Consider the following 21,928-nt stretch of genomic DNA (forward strand, 5'->3'; position numbering starts at 1 on the left):
AGGAATTGTTAATACGATGTAAGGTAAAGTACAATCAATGAAGCATGTGTGATTCTTCTACTCACTGTTCTACCACGCATCATCATCATCTTTACACTTTCCTTCGACGACAAATCTCTCTCCCAAAAGAACAAAAAGAAGATAAAAAACAATCAATTATGTCATTTTCATTTTTCTTTTCCAGTAAAATCCCCCTTCCCAAAAGAGTCCCCAGGACTGTCCTTAAATGCATACCAGTAATGTGAGGTTAAAATGCACCATGCAATTAGGTGGGAATTTTTACACACTTCTCTTGCCCCGTCGGTGTCACCTTGACTCAACACCCCTCAAGACCCCCACACAAAAATTCCTATGTGCGCTTCCTTGCCCATAATAGTTGACCAAAACAAGATGGCAGAGCTTGTATTAGAAGAGTTGTGAATGTGACAGGGCAAGTGTTACAAATGCAGGTATTTAGCACGTAACATATTACAGCAGGATCAAACAAAGAACTGCACGCTTTCTTTTTAATATCAGCCATCATGTTCTCTTCATGTGTAGTCTTTCTTTTGTGATTCGGCCGTCCTGTTGTCTCCGTGTGTGATATGTGAGGAAGCCTATCCATGATATATATCACGTGAGGTTCAGGCCTACCAGCAATGTGATTGGTCCAGGGAATAAACAGAAAAGAAGCCAGAAGGATGCCCTTAGAGTGTTGTTTTGACACTTGAAACCTGATGGTCGAATAATTCGACCAGATATTGCAACTTTCCAAACTCCAAAAATACTATTCACTGCAAAATATATTTGACGAATTTCAAACATCTGAAAATTCTCAAATACCGATTTCTTGAATTGAACATAGGCAAAGTAACAAGCATATTGGACTCATTCAAAACCTCGAGTATTCATAAACCATTGCCAAATACCGAAACAATATTTTATGCAAGAGGCAGGAGTATCGTATCTGAGTAGAACTGCATTACCTCGGCTCTGAACTTCCAGGCACATCTGCTCAATTGAGCACTGGGCCAGCAGCAGCAGTGACGTCTCATGGGACTCCCGGGCCCGCTTTTCAAGAGCACTGAAAATGAATACAATAAATTTTACGTTACTACACTGGGTTAATGCCCACACTGGATTACTGCACCGCCGCTACTCTCCCTTGCTTTGAGTGAAGGGTTACTATACAACATCCAAAATACATATCAACCCAGCAAGACTTAGTACAATGGCATTTTGTGAGCACAAAAACAGGCTGCTGTCACAAGCTATTTATAACGCGCAAGGCTTTAAACTCCCAAATTATTAAAAGGTATTCTTTGCTCTAAAATTTAAAAAAAATTAAAATTAATTAGACTTACTGTGCACCAATTACTTCTCTCATCATGACCCACAATTTTAAAGTAGGAAAAGGTTACAGGTACTTTGAGCTTGAACACGTCACAATGCAGCTTATGATGCACAGCACGAAAATGCTTATACAGAGCCATGTACACTCCAGAATAACCACATCTAGCACCACTGGGAGCTATACATTCAATGATTTGGTTATCTCACTGCAGCAAACAACTGCCTCAAGAAAATTTAGGGGATGCTTAAGCTCCGCCTGCAAGGGCATGATGAGATTCTGGAAAATATACTGCCTTTAATGCTACCGCCTTAATTGTCCTCACATATACGTAGAAAGCTGAAAACTTCATTACATCCGACGAAAGCTACCTTCCGCTAATCCCTTCTTGCTCGAAGGCTTTGCCAAGATCTTCAGATGATGGAAAAGGAGAAGGGGGCCCCTGAGGTGACCAACCAGCAGGCCGCGTCGATGTGCTTTCCTTCAGCCTCGACAAACACATGTGCATTGCATGAACCTGCAAGACAAGACGTCAACAGCTCAAAGGATTGCCACATACAAGATTCCAGCCAAAAAGAAAGAAGAAAAGAAACTCCCCGCTTGTGTTGCCAACATGATATTGTAAAATAACAAATGGAGGGAAAGGTTTATTAAGGCAAAAGCCTTACTTGGCTATGTTTGCAAAAACGTGTCTGCAAAACGTGGAAGAAAAACATGCAAGCAAAATGTAACATGTGATATGGTGTCACATTAACCGTGCAAGTTTCAATCAGATCCATCCATAAATAAGAAAAAAAGCTTTAAGAGGGGTGTCCCTCCTTTAGCCGGGACTGGTTGTCATGAATGCGCATGTAATGATGACAAATGGTATATAAATATCGTGTCATACTTAGTCATGTCAAGTGAGTCATTATAGTTTCGCCATGAATCACAGTCACTTGTCATAAGTCAGTCAGAACGGAGATCCAATATGGATGACTATAATAGAATCCATGACTTGTTTAGGTCATTCTATGTCATGATGTGACTCGTGTCTAGTCATGACTCTCAAAAGTGCTGAGTATTGGCACTTAGTGCCAAAGTCAGGAGACTTAAAATTGCTGAAACACGACACCCTAGGAGCTATTAAAGGGCAGCCAACGCACATGTCTCAAAGCTTTTTTTTTCCTGCCTTGTTACAGAACAATAAGACAGTTATACAGCAGCCACAGAGAATACTATAGTCGCATAGACAAAGTTTTTTTCTGGCATTTTACCAACATAAGTGTTACATTATTAATATCTCGTGTTTCAATTGAAGCCATGTCACTAATATGACACAAATTCCTTTTTTTTGTTACTCATCAAGATACTTTCCTCAAGATTTATGCTGTGAACTTGATTGTCAGGCCTGTGAGCTGTTAGGAACGCGAGCTGCCAGTGAGTACGCATTGGAAAAGAAATATGTATATGAATGTGCAAAAAAATGCAGCGTGGGCTATGGAGAATATGAATGTACTGAAAGAGTTGAAGGGAACACGGAAAAGAAAGACAGACTGGGCTTGACCGATGACTTAAAGCACAATAAAAACTATATTGCGCAGAACATTCTGATTTGACACTAGGCGAATAACACTCTTAAAGACCATGCGTATGTGACTTGCAATTAGGTGTCAAATTATACAACTACTTCTAATTAGAACTAAAGTCAGTTCAAATAAGTAAGGCACCGTCATACAATTTTCTCCATAAAATTAGCCAGTGCTTGACCTAACAGCACTGCCACTTCAACTTCAAATATCAAAAGTTTACTAAGCAAAAAATGCAGCAGCTCAGAACAAACCTTTTGCTCATTGACATGGGCAGTTAGCTTGGGAAGCTTCATGTTGAGTATTATGCTCGGCCAATGAGGGTCATCAGTTGCCAAGAGGCGCCTGAAATAAGCACAGAGCATGGCAACTGCAGAGCAAGCATGTATTTTATGTTCACCTCCACCGAGCTTAAAAACATGATGTACTGAAAACTGAAGAGCACGCTCCTAGCAGTTGCACATTTAGAGGGGCCCTGTGATGTGCTTCCGAACACTCTTCCCTGTTTTTCTTCTAACACATCAACTGCTACGATTTCTGGGTTGACAGAATTCTGTGACAGATGTTTTAGTCACGGAAGAAGACAGGCCGCTACTCAAGTTATTTCCTTGCACACATAAAAAAAAAAAAAAAAAGAGAAATGAAAAGAGCGAATGCATGCAGGTGAACGAAAAAGTTGCAGCATCAAAAAACAACGACATGAGGGTATAATTAGCCTGCACACAATAGGTGCGCTCTGCTAAGCCCTTTTGGGGCCCTGCGGCATGCTTCCGAACACTCGTCCCTCATTTTGTTCTAACGCATCAACTGCTACTGATTTCTGGGTTGACAGAATTCTGTGACAGATGTTTTAGTCAAGGAAGACAGGCCGCTACTCAAGTGATTTCCTTGCACACATAAAAAAAATAAATAAAAAGAGCAAATGCATGCAGAAGAACGAAAAAGTTGCAGCCTCAAAAAACGACATAAGGGTATAATTAGCCTGCACACAGCAGGTGCGTTCTGCTAAGCCCCTTTTCTAATGTACACTATCCAATACAAGGAGAGGGCAGGTCTCAAAAATGTAGAGCTATATGCATCACGACAGATGCCTCATTATCCCTCTTCACATGTATACACATGTGTGCAATTTTTTTTTTTTTTTTCGTTCTGCTTTTCAAGGAAGATGGCAACACAGGTAAACAGGGACTGAGCCACTTGGGAATAAAGCCAAAAACCGAAACGGGAGGGGGGTCAAGGTGATACCTCTCAACTTGAATGCTGATTGAGAACCTGTCGAGCACATGCATTCGGCTGGTGCCCTTGGATTGGGCAAACTTCCAGCTGTCCTTACTGGTGCCAATGAGCACCTGCATGTCTTGCAAGTTCAGCGTGTACCTGGAAACAAGCACAAACTGCCGTTGTAAAATGTTACACGATTCAAATGCTATGATGTTCTGTTTCATAAAGCAGCAATGCAGACTTAATTATAACTAGGACACAGACATGGAAGAAGGCAGGACGAGCGCCTGTTTTCTTCTAGTATGTCTGTGTCCTAGTTACATGCGCTAGTCTTTTTAATCAATGATGACACACCAACTAGCCCAGCTTTCTGCCTTTGCGTAAAGATGCTAACAATAAATACAGCTAAAGTAAAATGCTAAAAAAAAGAAAAATGCAGAAAACTTCAATGTCAAAAGTTTTCAGGATGAATCAAAATTACATTTTTTTTTGTGTGTGTCTTTGCAGAGGAGACCTAATGTGATTACAGACGAGTGCCATTAGCTCGAACGAGAAGGGGACATAAAACTTTATTCAAACGGCCTTTCTAGTATGCTTGATACTAACAGGTCCAAACCGTGTCAATTCGAATAAACTAGGAGTTCGATTCAGGCAATTGTTAATTATTGACTTCATTGTACCACATCACATAGCATGAACAAGGAAAAAGCTTGCATACAAGAAGAAAAACAGGCACAAATTCATGTAGTACCACCTGAACAAGAAACTTACTTTTTATACATGTGATCGTAGATGTTTACGTTGGACAGTGGAGTCTCCTTTACTGGGCTCTGGACAACAGTCTCATTTACTAGCTGCTCCAGCTCAGGCGGTGAAGAGCAAGGCGTCTTGAATTCAGCTGAGAATAAAAATCATAGCATGAGTCACATCACAGTCCCGTCCAAAAAAAAAAAAAAGAAAAGCTGGATGCCAGCAAGAAACCAAGCAGACTGGTCTGGAATAAGAAATAGCAACAATGCACGCAGCATCTCCAGAACATCCAGATGTAGCCAAACCAAATTTATGCCTAAAAGCATGAAGAAAATTTGCCCCGAGTGAAAAAAAAAATAACTTTTTCGAAACAATCCCCGCAAATAATGAAATGCTGAGCTCATACAACACTTAGATGTAGTTGTGTGAAAATTAAACATCACTAGCCAGCTCACACCTCATTAGTCTATGGATTAAACATTCTGTAAGAATACCCAGGAAAGATACAGGCTACCATTCCTCGTGCAATGCACGGAAAATTAAATGGCGCACTGCATCTTCAGATGCGCAACACACACACACAAAAAAAAAAAGCATGTTATGCTTTATGACATACCCTTCATTCCTGTTTGCCCAAGCACTATCTAGGATCACCACTTAATTCCTCATCAACAGCCCAAGATCTACCTTCCCCTTCCCATGCTTACATCGCTAAAAGCCAAAATGGCCTGCAACACAGGCATGCAGCACAATAGTAAAACCAAGAGCCACTACCTACAGTAACTGAAAGTTGCAACTCCTTCCAGCAGACATTGTCCCAGCTGCATTATTACAAACTTAGCATGGCTACTTCTATGCTCTCACCTTCTGAAAAGCTGTTCCATCATGTCTCACAAATCTGCTCACTTATCAACTGTCTCTCATAGCTTTTGTATTCCAAAGTTTAGCCTAAAAGTGCACAAATTAAAAGTGTGTTCTATTCACCTTCATCATCAGAAATATCATCCACGTTCGCATGAGAAGCTTCCGGAGGTGCTGAAGAATTTGAAAACTGAACGCGCCCCAAGTCAATCAACACCTAGGGTAAAAAAGAAAGCACCAAGTGAAATGTGTTTCAACGAAATGCAAAAGTACAAAATTAGAAAAGCTTCAAGAGAAAGAAATGCTATTAAATATAACAACAGCAGTCGGGAGGTGTAGACTAGGAACAAGCACAGAGAACAAAGTCTGCACATCTCACCGTGGTAGAATTGTGGTCAGTGAAGCTCTCCGGAACAATGATTTGTGGTGCAGATATGTCCATGTGAATGTCCCACTTTGCAATCTGCAACTGTACCAAGAAAGGAGACTCTGGTAAGATACAGCAGGCACCTTAGCTACCGCTGCAAGTGTCCACTTACGCAGGAAACTAGCCCCCTCACTATCACTCCACGGGATGCTAAATAATTATCGTAACATGTATTTTTGAAGTCTGTATGCATTGTCACTGAAGCAAGTTCACATAGAAATTTTACTTCTCACTATGACCTCATCTCTGTTGCATAAGCTCATGAACACTGTTTCATCATTTTACGACAAAAAAAAGTACATACTATTCTCTTAAAACTAACAGTGTGAAACAGCGTCAATTCATCAGCATTTTAAGGGGAAAGCCTTTTTTAGGTAATGGGCTGTAGAAATGTCCTTAGGAAATATTCGTAGATAAAGTCTGCACAAACTGATACTTAAAAAAAAAAAATCTATCTCTACTGGGAATCGATCATATCCCTCCAATTCCCAGTCGAGCATGCAAACCACTACTTCATGCTAAGCTCATAAGAAACGAATCCTAATTCTCCTTGCCTAGCATGAAGATGATAGTAGTGATGACAATGATGATGCAGTTAGTGACAATGATATTAATAGCGATGATAATGATGCTGTAGTTAGTGATAAAGATAATGATAGTAGTAGTAATGAAAATGACAGTGCATTTAGTTGATAATAAAGATAGTAGTTATAATGATGATGATAGTAGGAATAACAATGACGATGCAATTAGTAAAGCCAGTCCTGTAAATTGGCTTTTGGCATTTCCGCCAAGGTCAATGAAACAGGTCGCACTACTTGGAAGAAAACGCATACAGCTGCCTATTGCCAGTGATATCAACTCGATAAGGCTGATGGACGATGCAAAGTGCCCCTGCGAACTGTGTGGCAAAATATTAAAGCACGAAAAAATAAGATTACTCCAAAGAACTAGAAAGTAAATATAACATTCACGCGCAGAAATGAATGCAGTTTTCGTTTCTTGTGTAACAAAAAAACGTGTCATATTTATGACACATTATGAGTCACTGGCTTCTAGACCTGTTAATCAAGGCTCTCATTGTTGGAGTGAAGAAAATACAGTAGAGCTCATTTCAAACAAACTTGGCACAGGTAAATTCTAGGATAAGATGAACAATGGGAGACCATTTGGTTGGTTTTCCATAGCACTCCATGCAAAATAAATTCTGCTTAACATGAACTGTTCTGCACGTGCTTCAGCGACTGCAAATCAGAGTGACGTTACGCACACTTGTAAGCCATCTGCACAGCTCCGTTGAAAAAAAGAACAATCGACATAAAACACTTTCAAGGAAGAAAGTGCACTTTCACAAGACAGCTTTCATGCATCTTTGCATCAAAGTGCGAGGAAGCTGCTTTACATCTAATCAGAAAGCTTTCATGCCACTGTGGAAAAGGCAGAGGACCTGATGCTAAACCGTGCTGAATATTATAGGTATCTACGTACATATATACCTGAATATTACAGAATTTAACACTGCACGCGTGTCACGTGCAGTGCGTTGCTTTTAGTAAATGAAGATGCATAAGCACAGACGGCACCCGCTCTTTGACTTGGGTTTAAAATTATGGTGCTGAATTTTGAAAAGACACGGAGCTGCAAAATGTGTTCAAGCAGAGCACCGATGCCCAAATATCAACGCCACAAAAATAATACATGAGGCAAATGGAAAAGTGTGTGATGCTCGCAGAGTATACAGCTATGCCGTGCACAGCATGAGAGCGAAAGACACACAGTTACCGTTTTGTTTGGTTTCGTTTATGACGTCTAACGTCCCAAAGTGACTTAGGCTATGAGAAAGGCCGTAGTTGAGGGCTCCGGAAATTTAAATCACTTGGGGAAGTTCTTTAATGTGCACTGAGATTGCACAGCACATGAGCTCCTTGCTTTTCATCTCCATCGAAAACTGGTCACCGCAGCCTGGATTCGATCCCGCACCCTTTGGCACAGTAGTCGATTGACCTAACCACTACACCACCGCGAAAAGGCTGAATTACAGATAAGACAAACACATTTTAATGACCTCCTCATGCGTGTCTTTAAAGAAGTCTAAGATATATAAAAAGTGAGAGGGCAACCTTGCCAGCCAAGTGTTACCATGCTTAAATGTTCAGGCTTGCCTGAACGCATATGGTGCGTTTCCTGGTCGCCTATTTCCCAACCCACACATCCTTTGCGCAGCCATCCCTGCAGTGTCAAAGAGCTGCTGTACTCCAGAAGAAGGGGGAAAACTCACGGTGCTTTCTTCCCCTTCCAGCATGAGGTCCCAGTGGTGGCGCAGCTCCTCCTTGGTGTGCTTCTTGAACATCTCGTAGCGGGAACGAGCAGCCGCTGACAGGTTCAGCTGGCCCCCCGACGAAGGGGAGCAGTTGCCCTCGTAGTTAAAAAGCGTGAAAAATTGCTTCACCGTGCGGATCGTCGATGGGTTGTAGACCACATCCAGGGACTGGGTATTCACCACCAATCTGTGTGAAGTCGACAGTCAGTAAGGACAGGGCAACAGCAAGTGCAGCATGTTAGTTCATTTGCTCCAAGATCTCAGTTGTTCTGCAATGCCTTTGCTTTTTGCCGCAGGGATGTAACTGCAACTCTTAACGAAGGTTCTTCTTCTCCAGTGTACAATTATATTAATGCTAGCAGTGCTGATTCACAAGTCTGAGCGGAACTTTCATGCATATGAACAATGCTCAGACTGCCACACAAGATAGGACAACAAGACCCGGCAAGAACCACAAGCTGCGTACACCCAGCATGTCCGAAGCAAAGATACACACTTAGAGAACAAGAGCAGCTAGAACTTGAGTGAAGTGCGCTCGTATCTGTTTGTACCAAGACGATACTTGTTGAGCACAACACACACAAGTCAAAGTTAATCCGGATAACTTTGCAATAAGAACTCATTTCACCCCTCACTTAAAGCGCTTCTTTACCCCTCCTCTCATGCCACACTTCAGTCTCCAATCTGAGTGAGACAATGACTTGTGCCTTTCAGTACTTCACAACCACCTCACTGTTGCCACCAACAGCCATATACTAACTTGACATTGCACTTAGTATTTTAACCCTGAGCATGTGTGTTCTACAGAGGTAACAATGAATACAATAATTGCCTGATTTTCTTTTCATCCTAGATTTATTTTTATTTCTGCATATGAGCATGCCTGTATCTATTTTTTGCAACAAAAAAAGTTTGCTTTTATTAAATTTACTTCCGTGTTCCTCCCTTCTCCTATAAAGCGGTGACAGTAACGCTGCTTTGAACAGTGGTATTAAATATAACAAGCTTCAGCAAAATATATTGCCATAAATGTGAAAAATGAAATATAATCGCAGTGCAATACTTTCAGCACCTACAAAATTTCGTGATTCAAACTTTAAGAAAAAGTATTTCCAACCAGACATAAGTGTAATGCAGCTGGAATCATACTGCGTCAGCCACTCTCAGCCATAGGTTTTACACCTAGGGACAAGTCAAAAGCAATAATAAGCCTTAGTGGTGCTTCTAATTTGTTTACCTGTGGTCAGCATTGGATCCTAGGGGCTTTTTCTCATAGGTGAGCTCAAAAAGAGGAACATTTGGGTATTCCACTTTCTGAGTGATCAGAGGGATGCCAAAGGGTGCAGCCGATGGTGAACTGAAAGGCAGAAACTTGAAGATAGAAGCCTGAGCCTTGGTTCCATCCAGAGGCAGGCCCTTGGGGAACACATGTAATTGTTCCTGGGAAAACACGAAAGCAGCCATCGGAACACACCCGGAACCACTCGCAACCAACTTCCAACTTCAGTGTTTTGATTGCATGCCTTGCCACTCAAATAGCCCACTTATTTCCAACTAACCAGCGCATAAATGAGGGCAGTGCAAGTGTCTACGTGCCTAATAGAGCAAGGGCTCTGCATCTCAGAAAAAAAGGGGAAAAAAAAAGAAGAGAAAATGAAAAATTAACAGCAAACCATGCCACACACTTACAGCAAATGAGGAGGCACTACAAACTAGCTCCAGCAGAGTAAAAATGTGTGCGTCCCATCAAAACAGACACAGAAGAGCATACTGCAGCTCTCAAACTTTAATATTGGTTATATGTACGTGGTATGCCTGTCTGATAAGAAGCTCACAAGGCGTGCGTCTCGTGCTGAATTGGCTCCCCACCTAGTGAGCTACAGACATGTGCAAGCAGCGCATATGCAGCCGGCTGTACTGTCTATACGCACACATGTTACACTAGCTTCAGCGCTGCACACTTCCAACTCTGTTGAGGTTCGGAAATGAGAAAGTCCGTATGCCACCAATTCATGTGGATGCTTCAACAGCAATCGACGTCCTGTCCCAAAAGCAGTGCATAGAAAGAAGTGGCCTTGGCAATGAGTGCAAGACTGTGCTGAGAAGCTTAGAAAGCTCCGTGACAGGACAGGTGCGTATATTGGTCTTTCTGAGATATAAATGCCACACCACCTTTCTCGGACTTTGTATTTTTTTTCTTCAAAATGTCCCTATGACGGTTTTAAAGGCAGCAGTAAGATGCGTGCCTTACATTGAGATTTCATTGTACAAGTAAGTTCTCAAAACTAAGTTGACAGTTTACAACACTTTTCATAATTTCTGAGAGTCGTGGCTGTGGCCCCCATCCACTATCTATCCACTGCCGTGCGCAGAGGAAGAGTGAGTTAGAAAAAAAAAGAAGTAGAGGTGCGCGAAAACTGAAAATTTTGAATACAAATGAAATAAAAGCCGAGTAGAACCCCACTATAGCAAACTCAGATATAGTAAACTAAAACTGAAGTGCCAGCACGTCTTCCATCGATAACGGTACGTTTTTTCCCCTTTAGAGTGAAGACATTTTTGACAAAAATCGGTAAAAATAAAGTGCGGCTGGTCGCAGTGACATACTTGCAACAAAACGAAATCGCCGCACGCCTGTTACATAGGATTGCGAGGCAAATTTTTCTTTCTGAAGAAAGAAAAACAGTAAAGTAATAATGACGAGTGTTTTCAAATGGCTTTACCACCAGGCCTGCCAGCTATGAGGAGAAGCGAACTTACTTGGGCATTGCAGCCCTGAGAGAAAGCATGTGGCACGTAGCAAAAAAGCTAAAGCTGTCTACAAACATGAAAGGAAGGCGGTGCAGTCCATTCAGAAAATAAAGGAGAGCAAAAGTGCAGCGAGAAAAAGCAAGAAAAGGGGAAATGGAGAAACGGCCACACATTCGTAGCGATGTGCTGCACGAAAGCACGAGGCAGCAGTGGCAAGAAGTGGAGGTGTGGCTTGTGCAGTTTTTCCACTCTGGACTGTCGAGAGCATTTCTCATCTAATGCCTCCTAAATGACAAAAATAGCAGAAGATGACACCATGTTCATGCAAGGCATTGGTTTCTAGATGAAAGCAAAGTCAGTTGTATTCATAGTCACGTTCCATACATGCTAAGGAGGAACTTCAAAAAACTCTTATACTACTAACTGAAAAAATGGCACAAATAGACTATAAGGGAGCAATGGAAGGTAATCTGTAGTGTTTCTTCTATAAACCAACAAGGCGTGTTCAGTAAGTAGCCATTTAATTACCAAACAGCATCTTCAGAGCCATGTCATCTCCAGTAGAACCCCTTTACAGTAAAGCCACTGGGACCAGCAAAAATATTTACTATATCAGGGTCTTTACTATCAGTTGTTGGTGATGACATTATCCTGAAGATGCTGTCTGGTAGTTAAATAGGCACTTACTGAACACGTCTTGTTGCTTAACAAAAAAAACTCTGAAATACCTTCCATCTCACTCTTATCATCTTTTCGTGCAATTTTTTGCTATAATAATTTTTTACATCTTGTGGAAGTACCTCTTAAGCATGAGGACAACGTGGCTACAAATGCAACCAAGTTCGATTTCATGTGAAAACCAAAGCCTTGCATGAACACGGTGTCAGTTTTTGCTGTTTCTGTCTTTTAAACGGCAATAATGATAAATGAGCGTGGCAATCAAGTGCTCTAAGGCCACACTCGCTGCACCTCCACCTTTTACCTCCGCTGCCTCATGCTTTGTGCTGCACAGTGCAGTGAATGTTCGCCCGTTTCTTCCCCTTCCCTATTTCTCGCTACACTTTTACTCTCCTTTACTTTCTGAACGGTTGGGCTCACTTGTAATAACTTTGTCTTCTACGTAGTGCCCTAATGGTAATTTAGGGTAAGTAAGCAAGCAAACGAACATGAAAACTTTCAGTGAGTGGCCATTTCCTAAAGGGTTAAGACACACCAATGCACAACACATGAATCATTCTTGTCAGTCTATTATACCATTTAAATATCAACAAACATTTGAAGATTAAAAAAATCAAGACAGGTTATGCTGATAGTGTCAGGCAGTTCAGAAAAAAACAAAGCGAAGACTTAATGATGTTGTACGGAACAGGAAACAATGCTACCATCAAGTCGAGTTCTTCAAAAATGAAAAATTTTTCAGTAGAGAATTTCACAAAGCAACTCACCACAGTGTGAGGCGACAGCACGTATGGGTAGGCTGAATTGGGCGCCGTTCGATCCTGCAGGTGCAAAGATCCGAGCCGCGCCGCAAACAGGAACGACCCGAGCCGTGGCCGGCTCTCCACATCAACAGTGACATCTGCAAAGCGTAGTTCCACCAAGGGCTGCATGACCTCATCCCTGCAGAACAAAGAGAATAACCACAGGACAGTTATGAGCTCGTAACCAGAATTCGTGGGCATTAGCTATTGTGTAACAGCAAAGGATCTTTCGCTGACACATTCTTTTTTTTTTTCTTTTTTCTCGCAGAGTCGGACAACCAGAGATGTATCCGGACTTACATTGGAGTGCAATGATACTCTGTAGTGAAGCTCTTATGAAATATTGCATAGACTAATGACAGTTAACCCAAACATCTGTTTTGACATGCTGGTTAGTGTCTTCTACACTCCTCATGCTTTTGCTGCAGCTTCCCTTTACATGGTAGCCACACTCTGCGTTGTTCCCGTGACAATCACCCTCATGTTGCATTTTACTCGGTTCTTGCTATAACCTTCTCCGTCCACAGTAGCCACCCCCCTGGTTCTTTCTATGGCGGCCACCTTCCAGTTGTGCATGCCTCCTCTCTCATCCTAACCTCCTAAGCAACTAGGCCAGCCATCAACTACCCTCCTCTTGCACTTGTCTTTCCTGAAATTCCTTTCCTGCTTTTACTTGCCCCCTGTCTGCTAGAAGTGGCAAGGAGTTTCCCTTCACCATCAGCTAATTAAAGTTGGTGGCAGGTGGCACTGCGGACGTCAATGACAGCTTGAAACTGAAGAACAACCCAATAACAGTCAATATCTAAGCATAAAAAGAATTGCAGGATAGGAGGTCACCCTTCCAGAAATTGAAAGCAGACTTTAAGCCTACTCTCATATATTGAAAGCAGGGCAGAAATTGCAGAAATTCAGAGAACCTTGCAGAAATTGAAGATATGCAGAAATCGAGAAGATATACTAACACTGAAATTAAAACAAAACAAAAAAATGGTATTAAGTTGGTGAGCTAGATGCACATGAATATCAGGTTTTATGTCACGAAGCAAACAAGAACAACTGAATTTTTATTGCAAACTCAATTGCGTACAGTTTTTCTTTTTTTTTAAATCTTAGGAAAGTACCTTTAGTATGAATGCAACTTGGCTATGAATACAACATAGTCTGACGTCATGTGAAAACCAAAGCCTTGCATGAACATGGCAATGTCTTCCACTGTTTCTGTCCTTTAAGAGGCAATAGATGAGAAACGCACGTGACAGTTATGCGCGGAGAAAAACCGCGCATGCCGTGCCTCCCTTTCTTTACACCGCTGCCTCATGCTTCGCACTGCACAGTGCTTCGAATGTTTGGCCATTTCTTTCCTTCCCTACTTGATTCACTTTTACTCTCTTTAATTTCTGAACGGACCGGACCACCTTCTTTCCATGTTCATAGTCAGCTTTACTTTTTTTTCCTATGTGCTATATGCTTTACCTCACGACTCCAAGACCTATGTAAAGTTTGCTTCTCCTCAGAGCTGAGGTGCCTGGTTATACAGCCATCAAAAAAAAAATTTTAAGAAATCGAGTATTTATTTAAAAAAAAAAAAAAAGAAAGACTCCCTGGCAATTCGAAGTAGCGGTCATTTGTGGGAAGTAGGTAGCTGTGGACAGACGCACTTTACCATAACCGATTATTATCAAAAACGTGTGCACTACAAAAGGTACAGTAAAGAGGGAAAAAAAGGTACAGCCATCTATAGAAGATGAACTGGGACTTCAGTTTCCCTTTACTACATCCGAGTTTTTACTATATCCGCGTTTAATATAGCGAGGTTCTACTGCATTCACACGCCCCTAGTGAGAAGATAATTGCAAACATAGAGCATTTACTGCACTACACATGAGGTGAGCTGAACAGTGAGGGCATGAAACACAAGTTGGAACATGACTGAGAGCACAGAAACACACACAAGGCACAGAGCTGGTGTGCAACATGGTGGTATGATGCAAAAAGCGAAATTGTTACGCTTTACCTTCCATGTATTTTCCTGCATCACTCTGGTAGGGATGCTAGTTGAGTTTCAGCCAACTTTTTTTTTTTTTTTTTTTTTTTTCAGCCAACTAGTGACTCTGGATAACATGGATGCCACAGCTTCAAAATTTTCGTTATTTTCACATTAAAATCCACACGTTGACAACCCCCACGAGTTGCTATGGCACGCTCGCAGTTTCGAAAGCAATGTGCAAAACCTTGATCACCAGCAAAAATTTTATATTTGCCCAGTTCTAGTGCCTTCTTATAAAACTCACCCAGCTCCCTGAATAGGTGCACCCTGATGCCGCCCAACCAGTGTGAGGCCACACTGACTGAGAGAAAAGCAGACTCGTGCAAGCACTGCGTCACGCATCAGGAAGGTGTCCCGGTCTACACTGTCCAGGGCATCAAGAATCTCCTCCTCTGCAAGAGAGGAATGCAGTGCTCAGCCCAAAGCAATACTTTACCACAGTGATGCAACGAGGCAATGAAACCTCGCAAAATACAGTAAGGCAAAACTTGAACCGGCCTTTGCACGTCACTACAGAAGGCAGTATCGTGACTTCTCCCCATTCTCCGCACTACGGCTACTAACTCTGCAAGCAGGTACACAGCGTGACTCTCCATGCAATGCCAACAATGCACAAGTGGCAGTGGTATCTAGCCATTTCATAATAACAGACAGTGAAAACACATGCTGCAAAGTTGCATCAGTTGAAAATTTGGCTCCAATCTAACCGTTAAAGTGCCAAGTCACAACCATGCATGCGCTGTATCTATATGCCTTTTCATCTGCCAGTGGCAACATGCAAAACATGACACATATGTGACACCGAGGTAAGAGACCATGCGAAGATGTCCCACCTAGCCTGCACCCACAATCATGCCTCCTTAAATGAGTTTGACGTCTTTTCCCCTTCTCCCCTTCCCTCCCCCGCCCTCCAAAAAAGCTTTCCCACATCTTTATTAAAAGGTGCAGGGAAGAATTCCTGCAGAATGTGGTTTCTTGAAAGGGAAGGGATTTTAGCGTGAAATTTTTTTTGCCCTTAATAAAGAGCGCCATATGAACTAACTGCAAGCAGTAAAACATGGATTCACCATAGTTTGCAGTTACTGTAGAAGTGCACTTGAACTGAAAGACACTAAAAGCAGATCATCTAAAGTGGATTTTTCGTTGCACCAAGTGTAAAGAAAAACAAAAAATTTCAAACTCTTCATCTTACCTGACAATTCGTTCCAACAAAGTTCATCTTAATGGAAATCTATTGGTTATTAGTGTCAAATGAAACAAGATCACAGCACAGGCAATGAGAATAATAAAGCAGTAAGATTTTAACAAGATAACGCAAAGGGTCATGTTCTGCTGAACATCTGGCATTGGCATTGTCAATGTTCAGAGCAAAAAATCATGGCCATGCCTCCGGCAGGTAGTCAGTAGGTGGTTGGCAGGTGACATGGATGGCTGCCGACTGATCAGCGGGTTGTGTGACGTCCCGAGGCCACATGAAAAGACTGGTTTAGTAGGAGCTGTGAACTTGGGTAGCTCCTTTGAGATACAAAGCTGTAATGGGAATCAAACCCTCAAGGACTCTTGCATACCAAGTCAGACATGTTACCTTTAAGCCACACAGGCATATTTGCTTGGTTTCACTAAAGAGGGGCGGTCTTTCACACATCCTAGTAGCTTACGACCGATTCTAACGAATATGAGTGAGATAACAGAATTATTAATTAAGGGACGAATAAATAAGCGAGTAGCATAATGCATGTATGTGAAGGAGGACCCACAAGGGAAGCCGCAGCAGCAAGCAGGAGCCATTAGCACTATCGTGTCATGCCCCCTTGCTCATCTAAAAAACAAACAAAAAGAAAACAATAAAAATTTTCATTTTCTGCTTCTTGTGCAAATGTGCTCAGTACAATTGCAATTAGGAGCCGCTATGCACTGGCTCCCAAATCAATTCAGAAGATGCAGGAAACTAAAGTGAAGATGAGGACAGAGATCCACTAAATTATGCACACAAAACAGTAGAGTAGATGCACACCAATCTGAGTTGTCAGTGTTGTGCTGATGGATGAAGCATCGTCATCTGATGCCTCGTCCTCAGCCAAGGGCGGCTGAGGTGCCTCCTCCTGCTTTGTGTACCAGCCGGTCCAGCCGGGGAACCAATACTGGAGGAGGCCCTGACCTCTGGAGTCAGCAGACCAGGACGACTGGGTGCAAAAACAATCAGCGAGCAACAAATTACTCATTACGGAAAAAAAACAAACAATTTTATGCACAGAGCTAGAAGGGTCAATGCAGGAAGAGACATCCTTTTAAACCTCTGGAGAAGGGCATGTGGGCAAATAACTGCATTCACCAGCACTAGAATGGGAGAAGGAAATGCCATGAAAATACAATACCATCCCTTTACATTAAAATGAAAACTTTGTCGAAAATCTTTCAATATACCAGTTAGTGACAAAATGGCTCCAAGGATGTTGTCTGTTAATCTGTTCACAATCCCGTTATGCAATAATGATTAACCTTCAACAATCACACTATATTTTCCATATCACCATATTTTCAATTTCATCTAAGTTTTGTGAAAGTACAGTGTTTGCATAGATATAACAAATTTGACTTTCGAGTATGTATATAAATGTGGAATGCGAGAGGAGATATTTAACGTCTATGCTTTTTGAAGGGCACTGAAAAGGGTCAACCAAAGGTATGAAAACCTGATGACATTAACATCTATTGAAATGGCTATACCAATCGGTAAAAATTTTAAGTAGCACTAGAGATAGTGGCAATTACAAATAGCTGCATCATTTTTGATTCCAATTCATATATCAGGCTGCATGAGAAAAACCTAAAGATTACAGGCCAGTACCATTAGCTACTTATGAAAGCGTCACAAAATTGAGAAAAAAACTAAGAAAAGCTCGGTTCCTTACTTGTTTGTTGACCGCTTGCTACCAAACAGAGACCCGCAAGCTGCAACGTTGTTATCCGCAGTTACAAAGTCGTAAGCATTGAACTTCCACAGTCTCCCAACCTTCAATAGCCAAATCGTCGTCGGACTCTCCGGCAATCGGCAGTGCGGGCAGTGCCGTCGTGAGCCCGCATTGGCGAAAGTAGTTCACAATCATTTGTGGAGTCACCTTGTCCCAGGACATAGCCAGAAAATTAATTGCATCCAGAAGATTAATCTGCAAATTGCCATCTTTACAATCAATTTTTGAGAGTAACTGCCTCACTAAAAGGCTCTTGAAATTATGTTTTTAATTTTCGGATTACTCTGGCATCCAACGGCTGCGGATGGCTCGTCGTGTTCGCAAGAAAGAATATGACTGTGACATTGTTTAATGTCACTTGCCTAAGGTGGGCAGAACATGGTTGAAGAAGAGCAAGATTTTTATATTCTTTGATGCCATTTTTCAATTTAAGCCGATCAGAAACTAAAAAAAAAAAAAGTCTGCTGTCATCCAGGCTTTCATATTAGATTTGTAAACACAAGGCGAACGTCCAGCCATTCAAAAGCATCTCAGTTGCCTTGCCTTGCCTGGTGAGCATCATTTTTTGGAACCATTGGCGTTGCAACAAAAAGTATGGACACTCTCTTTCTTTGCTTTTCTGGCCGCCCTGGCAGGCTCGGCCCTTCACAAACAAGCCCTTGCTTGGTTGCAGGTTGAAGAACATACATCGGCACCGAAAATGTCGCACGGCGTGTACCCCGAGATCACCGACAGCAATGAGTCAATCCAGTCGCTAACAGCCATCATGTCCCCTTTTTTGCTTTCACCGCAAACAGTTTTTTCTTTAAAGCAATGCATCCACACTCTGGATGCTCGAAAATTTTTGACGCCAAGAGATAATGCAATGTGGTCAGCTTTTGCTCGTAGCACTTTGCTCTCCACGTTGGCGCTGGCTGCAGTCGCCTCGCGAAACCACGTCAGCAAAACTTCTTCCAGCTTCACATGTGTAGCACTTTTTGCTTGCTTGACATTGACACCAAGTGCTGAGCATTCTTCGAAATGATATCCTGCTGTCCAATAATAGTGCAGAGCGTCGACAGGGCTAGTCCTAGCTCGTTTGCCAAGTTGAAACGGGTTTTTACTTCGGGTTTTCATCAGCCTTCTTCAAAACGCAACACATTTCCCAATAGTCCAAAAAGTTTACAAGCGTTTAGGTAGTGCACAGCAAGTTCCACAACTTTAATTAAATACTATTGCGAAGCACAGCACCCTAAAGCAAGCAAAGTAGATTGAATTACCTGTTCCCTGCGCACTTTCTGTATGACTAGTTCCCGGAGGGACAGCAGTGTGTCGAACTCCAGTTGCTGCTCCAGCGTATTCTTCTCTTTCTGAAAAGGACACCAGAGAAGGCGCAACAAACATGAGAAAAGTAAACAAGAGACAATTCCATAACTACAAAATGAAAAGTACAACTAAAACCTTCACAGTTGCAGAAGCAAGTGTGTGCAATGTACAAGCTCCACAGCTGAACTGCTCAGTACCCTGCTTGGTAGCGAACCAGTTTCTCACGGTCTTTCAGGCAAAACTTATAAAGCTTTTTCAGCTTTGTGCTAGAGTGGCAACATGCATACTGCACACCCTCGCCGCCTCCTGCGGTAGACGCTTCGGTACGGCTTCATCCGAAGAATGCGGCATGCAAATGTTTGCCGCCAAAGTCGCACCCCCATTTCCCCAGCCGGTAAGTCAGAAGCTCTTGTTACGTAGCCTTCTCATTCCAAGGAAACCCTTGTTGGTGTATGTCAGTGGGCATGCTCTGTATTATTTGCAAATGCAGTAAATAGCATTAGAGTATTAACGCTGTGTCGTGCCAATCCTTGTCCCTTTGTTCCCTCCGCGGGTCGCTAGCAAGGACGCTGCACCCGCGGAGTGGCGGTGGGGTGGAAGACTGCCCCTGTACCGCCACACACTACGACCCCATTCCTACATTTATGCAACGTTTGTTTGTTTGTGTGGTACCTCCTCACAAGCATGCCCCTGGCAGGTGGTAGTTGGCAGGTGATTTAGATGGGTGCTGGTTAGTAGCAGTCTATGTGATGTTATACATACCTACCAACCTGGCGAGATCAAAAATTTGCAACCGTGAGACACACTGATATCGCATCCATACATGCAAAATGCGAAATGTGTGCCTTTCTTCAATGTCCCGAAGCACGAAAATTCCAAAGTATAAGATGACAAATACTCCAGAAAATATATCTCTTTCTAGACTTTGTTAGCCCCGTGACTCAAAACACACAAGAACTCTCAATTTTACACTGCACACTACACACTGGTGGCCTAGCTAACACTATACATACACACAAGCAGCTGCAATAGCAAACATGAAATCCAACCAGCCCCAGTTACTTTGGCTTTGGCTTGATTTGGCATTTACCGGCTGCTTAGCCAACGATGCCAATGGTGCTAGTGTAGCCATTGATGGTGATGTCGACGAGTATGATGCAGCAGCAGATTCCGCACTGCCAGCTTCACAAAAACCATTCGCGCACAGGCAGAGGCAACTTTCCAGGAGATATGGGGCAATGGCCGCACAATTAGAAAGTTCCATCAAAAATAGGCATCTTCCGGGCAAATCGTAAAGGTTGGCAAGTATGTATGGGATGACACGTCATGGCCAAATTGGCAAAAGCTGCCAATTTGGGCAGAACTTTTAAGGTAGGATTCGAACCCGCCGTGACTCTTGAATCCGCAGCCAAATACACTACTCTAAGGCCATGCAAGCAGAATCGTATGGCTTCGTTAAAGCAGGGCTTCATACCTCTGCTGGGCGACCTTTTACAAAATGTGGCAGAGTATGGGTGTATCCTAATGAGTATAAACAACCCAAAACAGAAATGAAAGCACAATTTTTAATGCACCTAACTCCCACTGGCCTAACCACCTAAATCGACAGTCACTTTTTCCTCACTGGCTGTGCAGATGTGCCAAGTTTCACCACATTAGCCAAGCGCGAAAGATCTGGGCTAGAATGCAGGTTTCTCAACAGGCGGCCAATATATAGGACATGCAGCTAGGATGTGATACAGTTTGACTTGAAAATGACTGAGCAAATGGCTCCTCACCTGCAATTCAGTGGTGAGGCACTCTGGCTTTGTAAGGTGGCAGTAGTAGATGTCCACATAGCGCCTGACCTGTCTGGCACGCTGATGAGCAAACTCCCAGGAGGCCTGACTGCGCTTCTTGGTCAAATGATGAATGTGGGCCTGTGATGCAAACTGCCACCAAAGGATTGCACTACAGTGCCAAAAAAAAAAAAAAGAGAGAATATGGGAGAGTTGTAGCTTCTTGCAGGTAGTACATCAAGTAGTACATCTAGTACAGTCATCAATATGCACCTAGCAACACTGAGCAATGTTAACCAAACGTGCTGAAAAAAACTCCTAGTGACACAACCACGAAAAAACTAAAAACAAAAAGAAAGAAATGCATTCCTAGCTTCTCTCAGGAGATCCGTCTGAAATGTGCCAACGGCAAAGATTATGCAACACTAAAAGAATGTATGAGCTGCACTTTTTAGACATACATTCAACTATCACATCTTTGCACGTCGTCATAACTATCACTACTGTGTAAGCAGAGTCCGAAAGAACCCTTCCAATGTATTCTTAGGTCCAAAAGAAAGCATAGAAATGCAGCCGCGAGAGATGACAGCTGCCTTCGAGGGTCCGCCAATCTTGATAGAAGAAATGGGTTACGTGGGTTACATATAGCACTTGAGAAAAACCTTTCAGACTGTTTCCAGCTGGAAGAGTGAGACCACGGGGGTAAAGAGGGTTGCTTACTTTCCGCTGACTGGGACAGACGGTCGCCACCGCCTGTACTTCCACGACACGTCAATCCTTTCCAGCTCTTTCAGACAAAACACCATCTGCCGGTATTGTTCCTTGAAAACAAAAAAAAAACATTGAGAAAGCAATTCATTAACTCAACATTCAACAACTGCTGCTGCAAAAGAAAAAGAAAACAGCAGCAAAGAGCGTAAATGTGATAAACTAATTCAGCAGCCACAGACACCCGAGAGAAGTGGCATTCAGCCCAAGTTCAGAGGAATCCCAGAGCCACAGGTGCCAAAAACCGCATTTTGATGGAGATGAAACGCAAAAAGACCTCATGCGCTGTGCTAGCTCGATACAAATTAATAAGCACCTCGACTAGTCGAGATGAACCTAGGCCCTCCAA

The 21,928-nt window shown here is 42.5% G+C and overlaps 1 protein-coding gene across 2 annotated transcripts in view; it reads right to left on the reverse strand.

The window, feature by feature from the left end:
• Vps13D (vacuolar protein sorting 13D) overlaps positions 1–21,928 on the reverse strand; it is a 120,659-nt gene that overhangs the window by 88,849 nt on the left and 9,882 nt on the right. For both annotated transcript variants that reach the window (XM_084598941.1, XM_084598940.1), the window contains exons 10-24: positions 21,532–21,632; positions 20,812–20,983; positions 18,988–19,077; positions 16,771–16,939; positions 15,001–15,148; positions 12,674–12,848; positions 9,715–9,917; positions 8,436–8,664; positions 6,110–6,199; positions 5,854–5,947; positions 4,891–5,017; positions 4,144–4,275; positions 3,153–3,243; positions 1,702–1,847; positions 966–1,063 (exon numbers count right to left, since the gene is read on the reverse strand). In XM_084598941.1, coding sequence (XP_084455067.1) covers positions 966–1,063; positions 1,702–1,847; positions 3,153–3,243; positions 4,144–4,275; positions 4,891–5,017; positions 5,854–5,947; positions 6,110–6,199; positions 8,436–8,664; positions 9,715–9,917; positions 12,674–12,848; positions 15,001–15,148; positions 16,771–16,939; positions 18,988–19,077; positions 20,812–20,983; positions 21,532–21,632 — 2,065 coding nt within the window. The remainder of the gene's footprint in view (positions 1–965; positions 1,064–1,701; positions 1,848–3,152; positions 3,244–4,143; positions 4,276–4,890; positions 5,018–5,853; positions 5,948–6,109; positions 6,200–8,435; positions 8,665–9,714; positions 9,918–12,673; positions 12,849–15,000; positions 15,149–16,770; positions 16,940–18,987; positions 19,078–20,811; positions 20,984–21,531; positions 21,633–21,928) is intronic.

The sequence above is a fragment of the Amblyomma maculatum genome, chromosome 3, assembly GCF_055883805.1.
Source record: "Amblyomma maculatum isolate TAMU_Amacu chromosome 3, ASM5588380v1, whole genome shotgun sequence".
NCBI lineage: Eukaryota > Metazoa > Arthropoda > Arachnida > Ixodida > Ixodidae > Amblyomma > Amblyomma maculatum.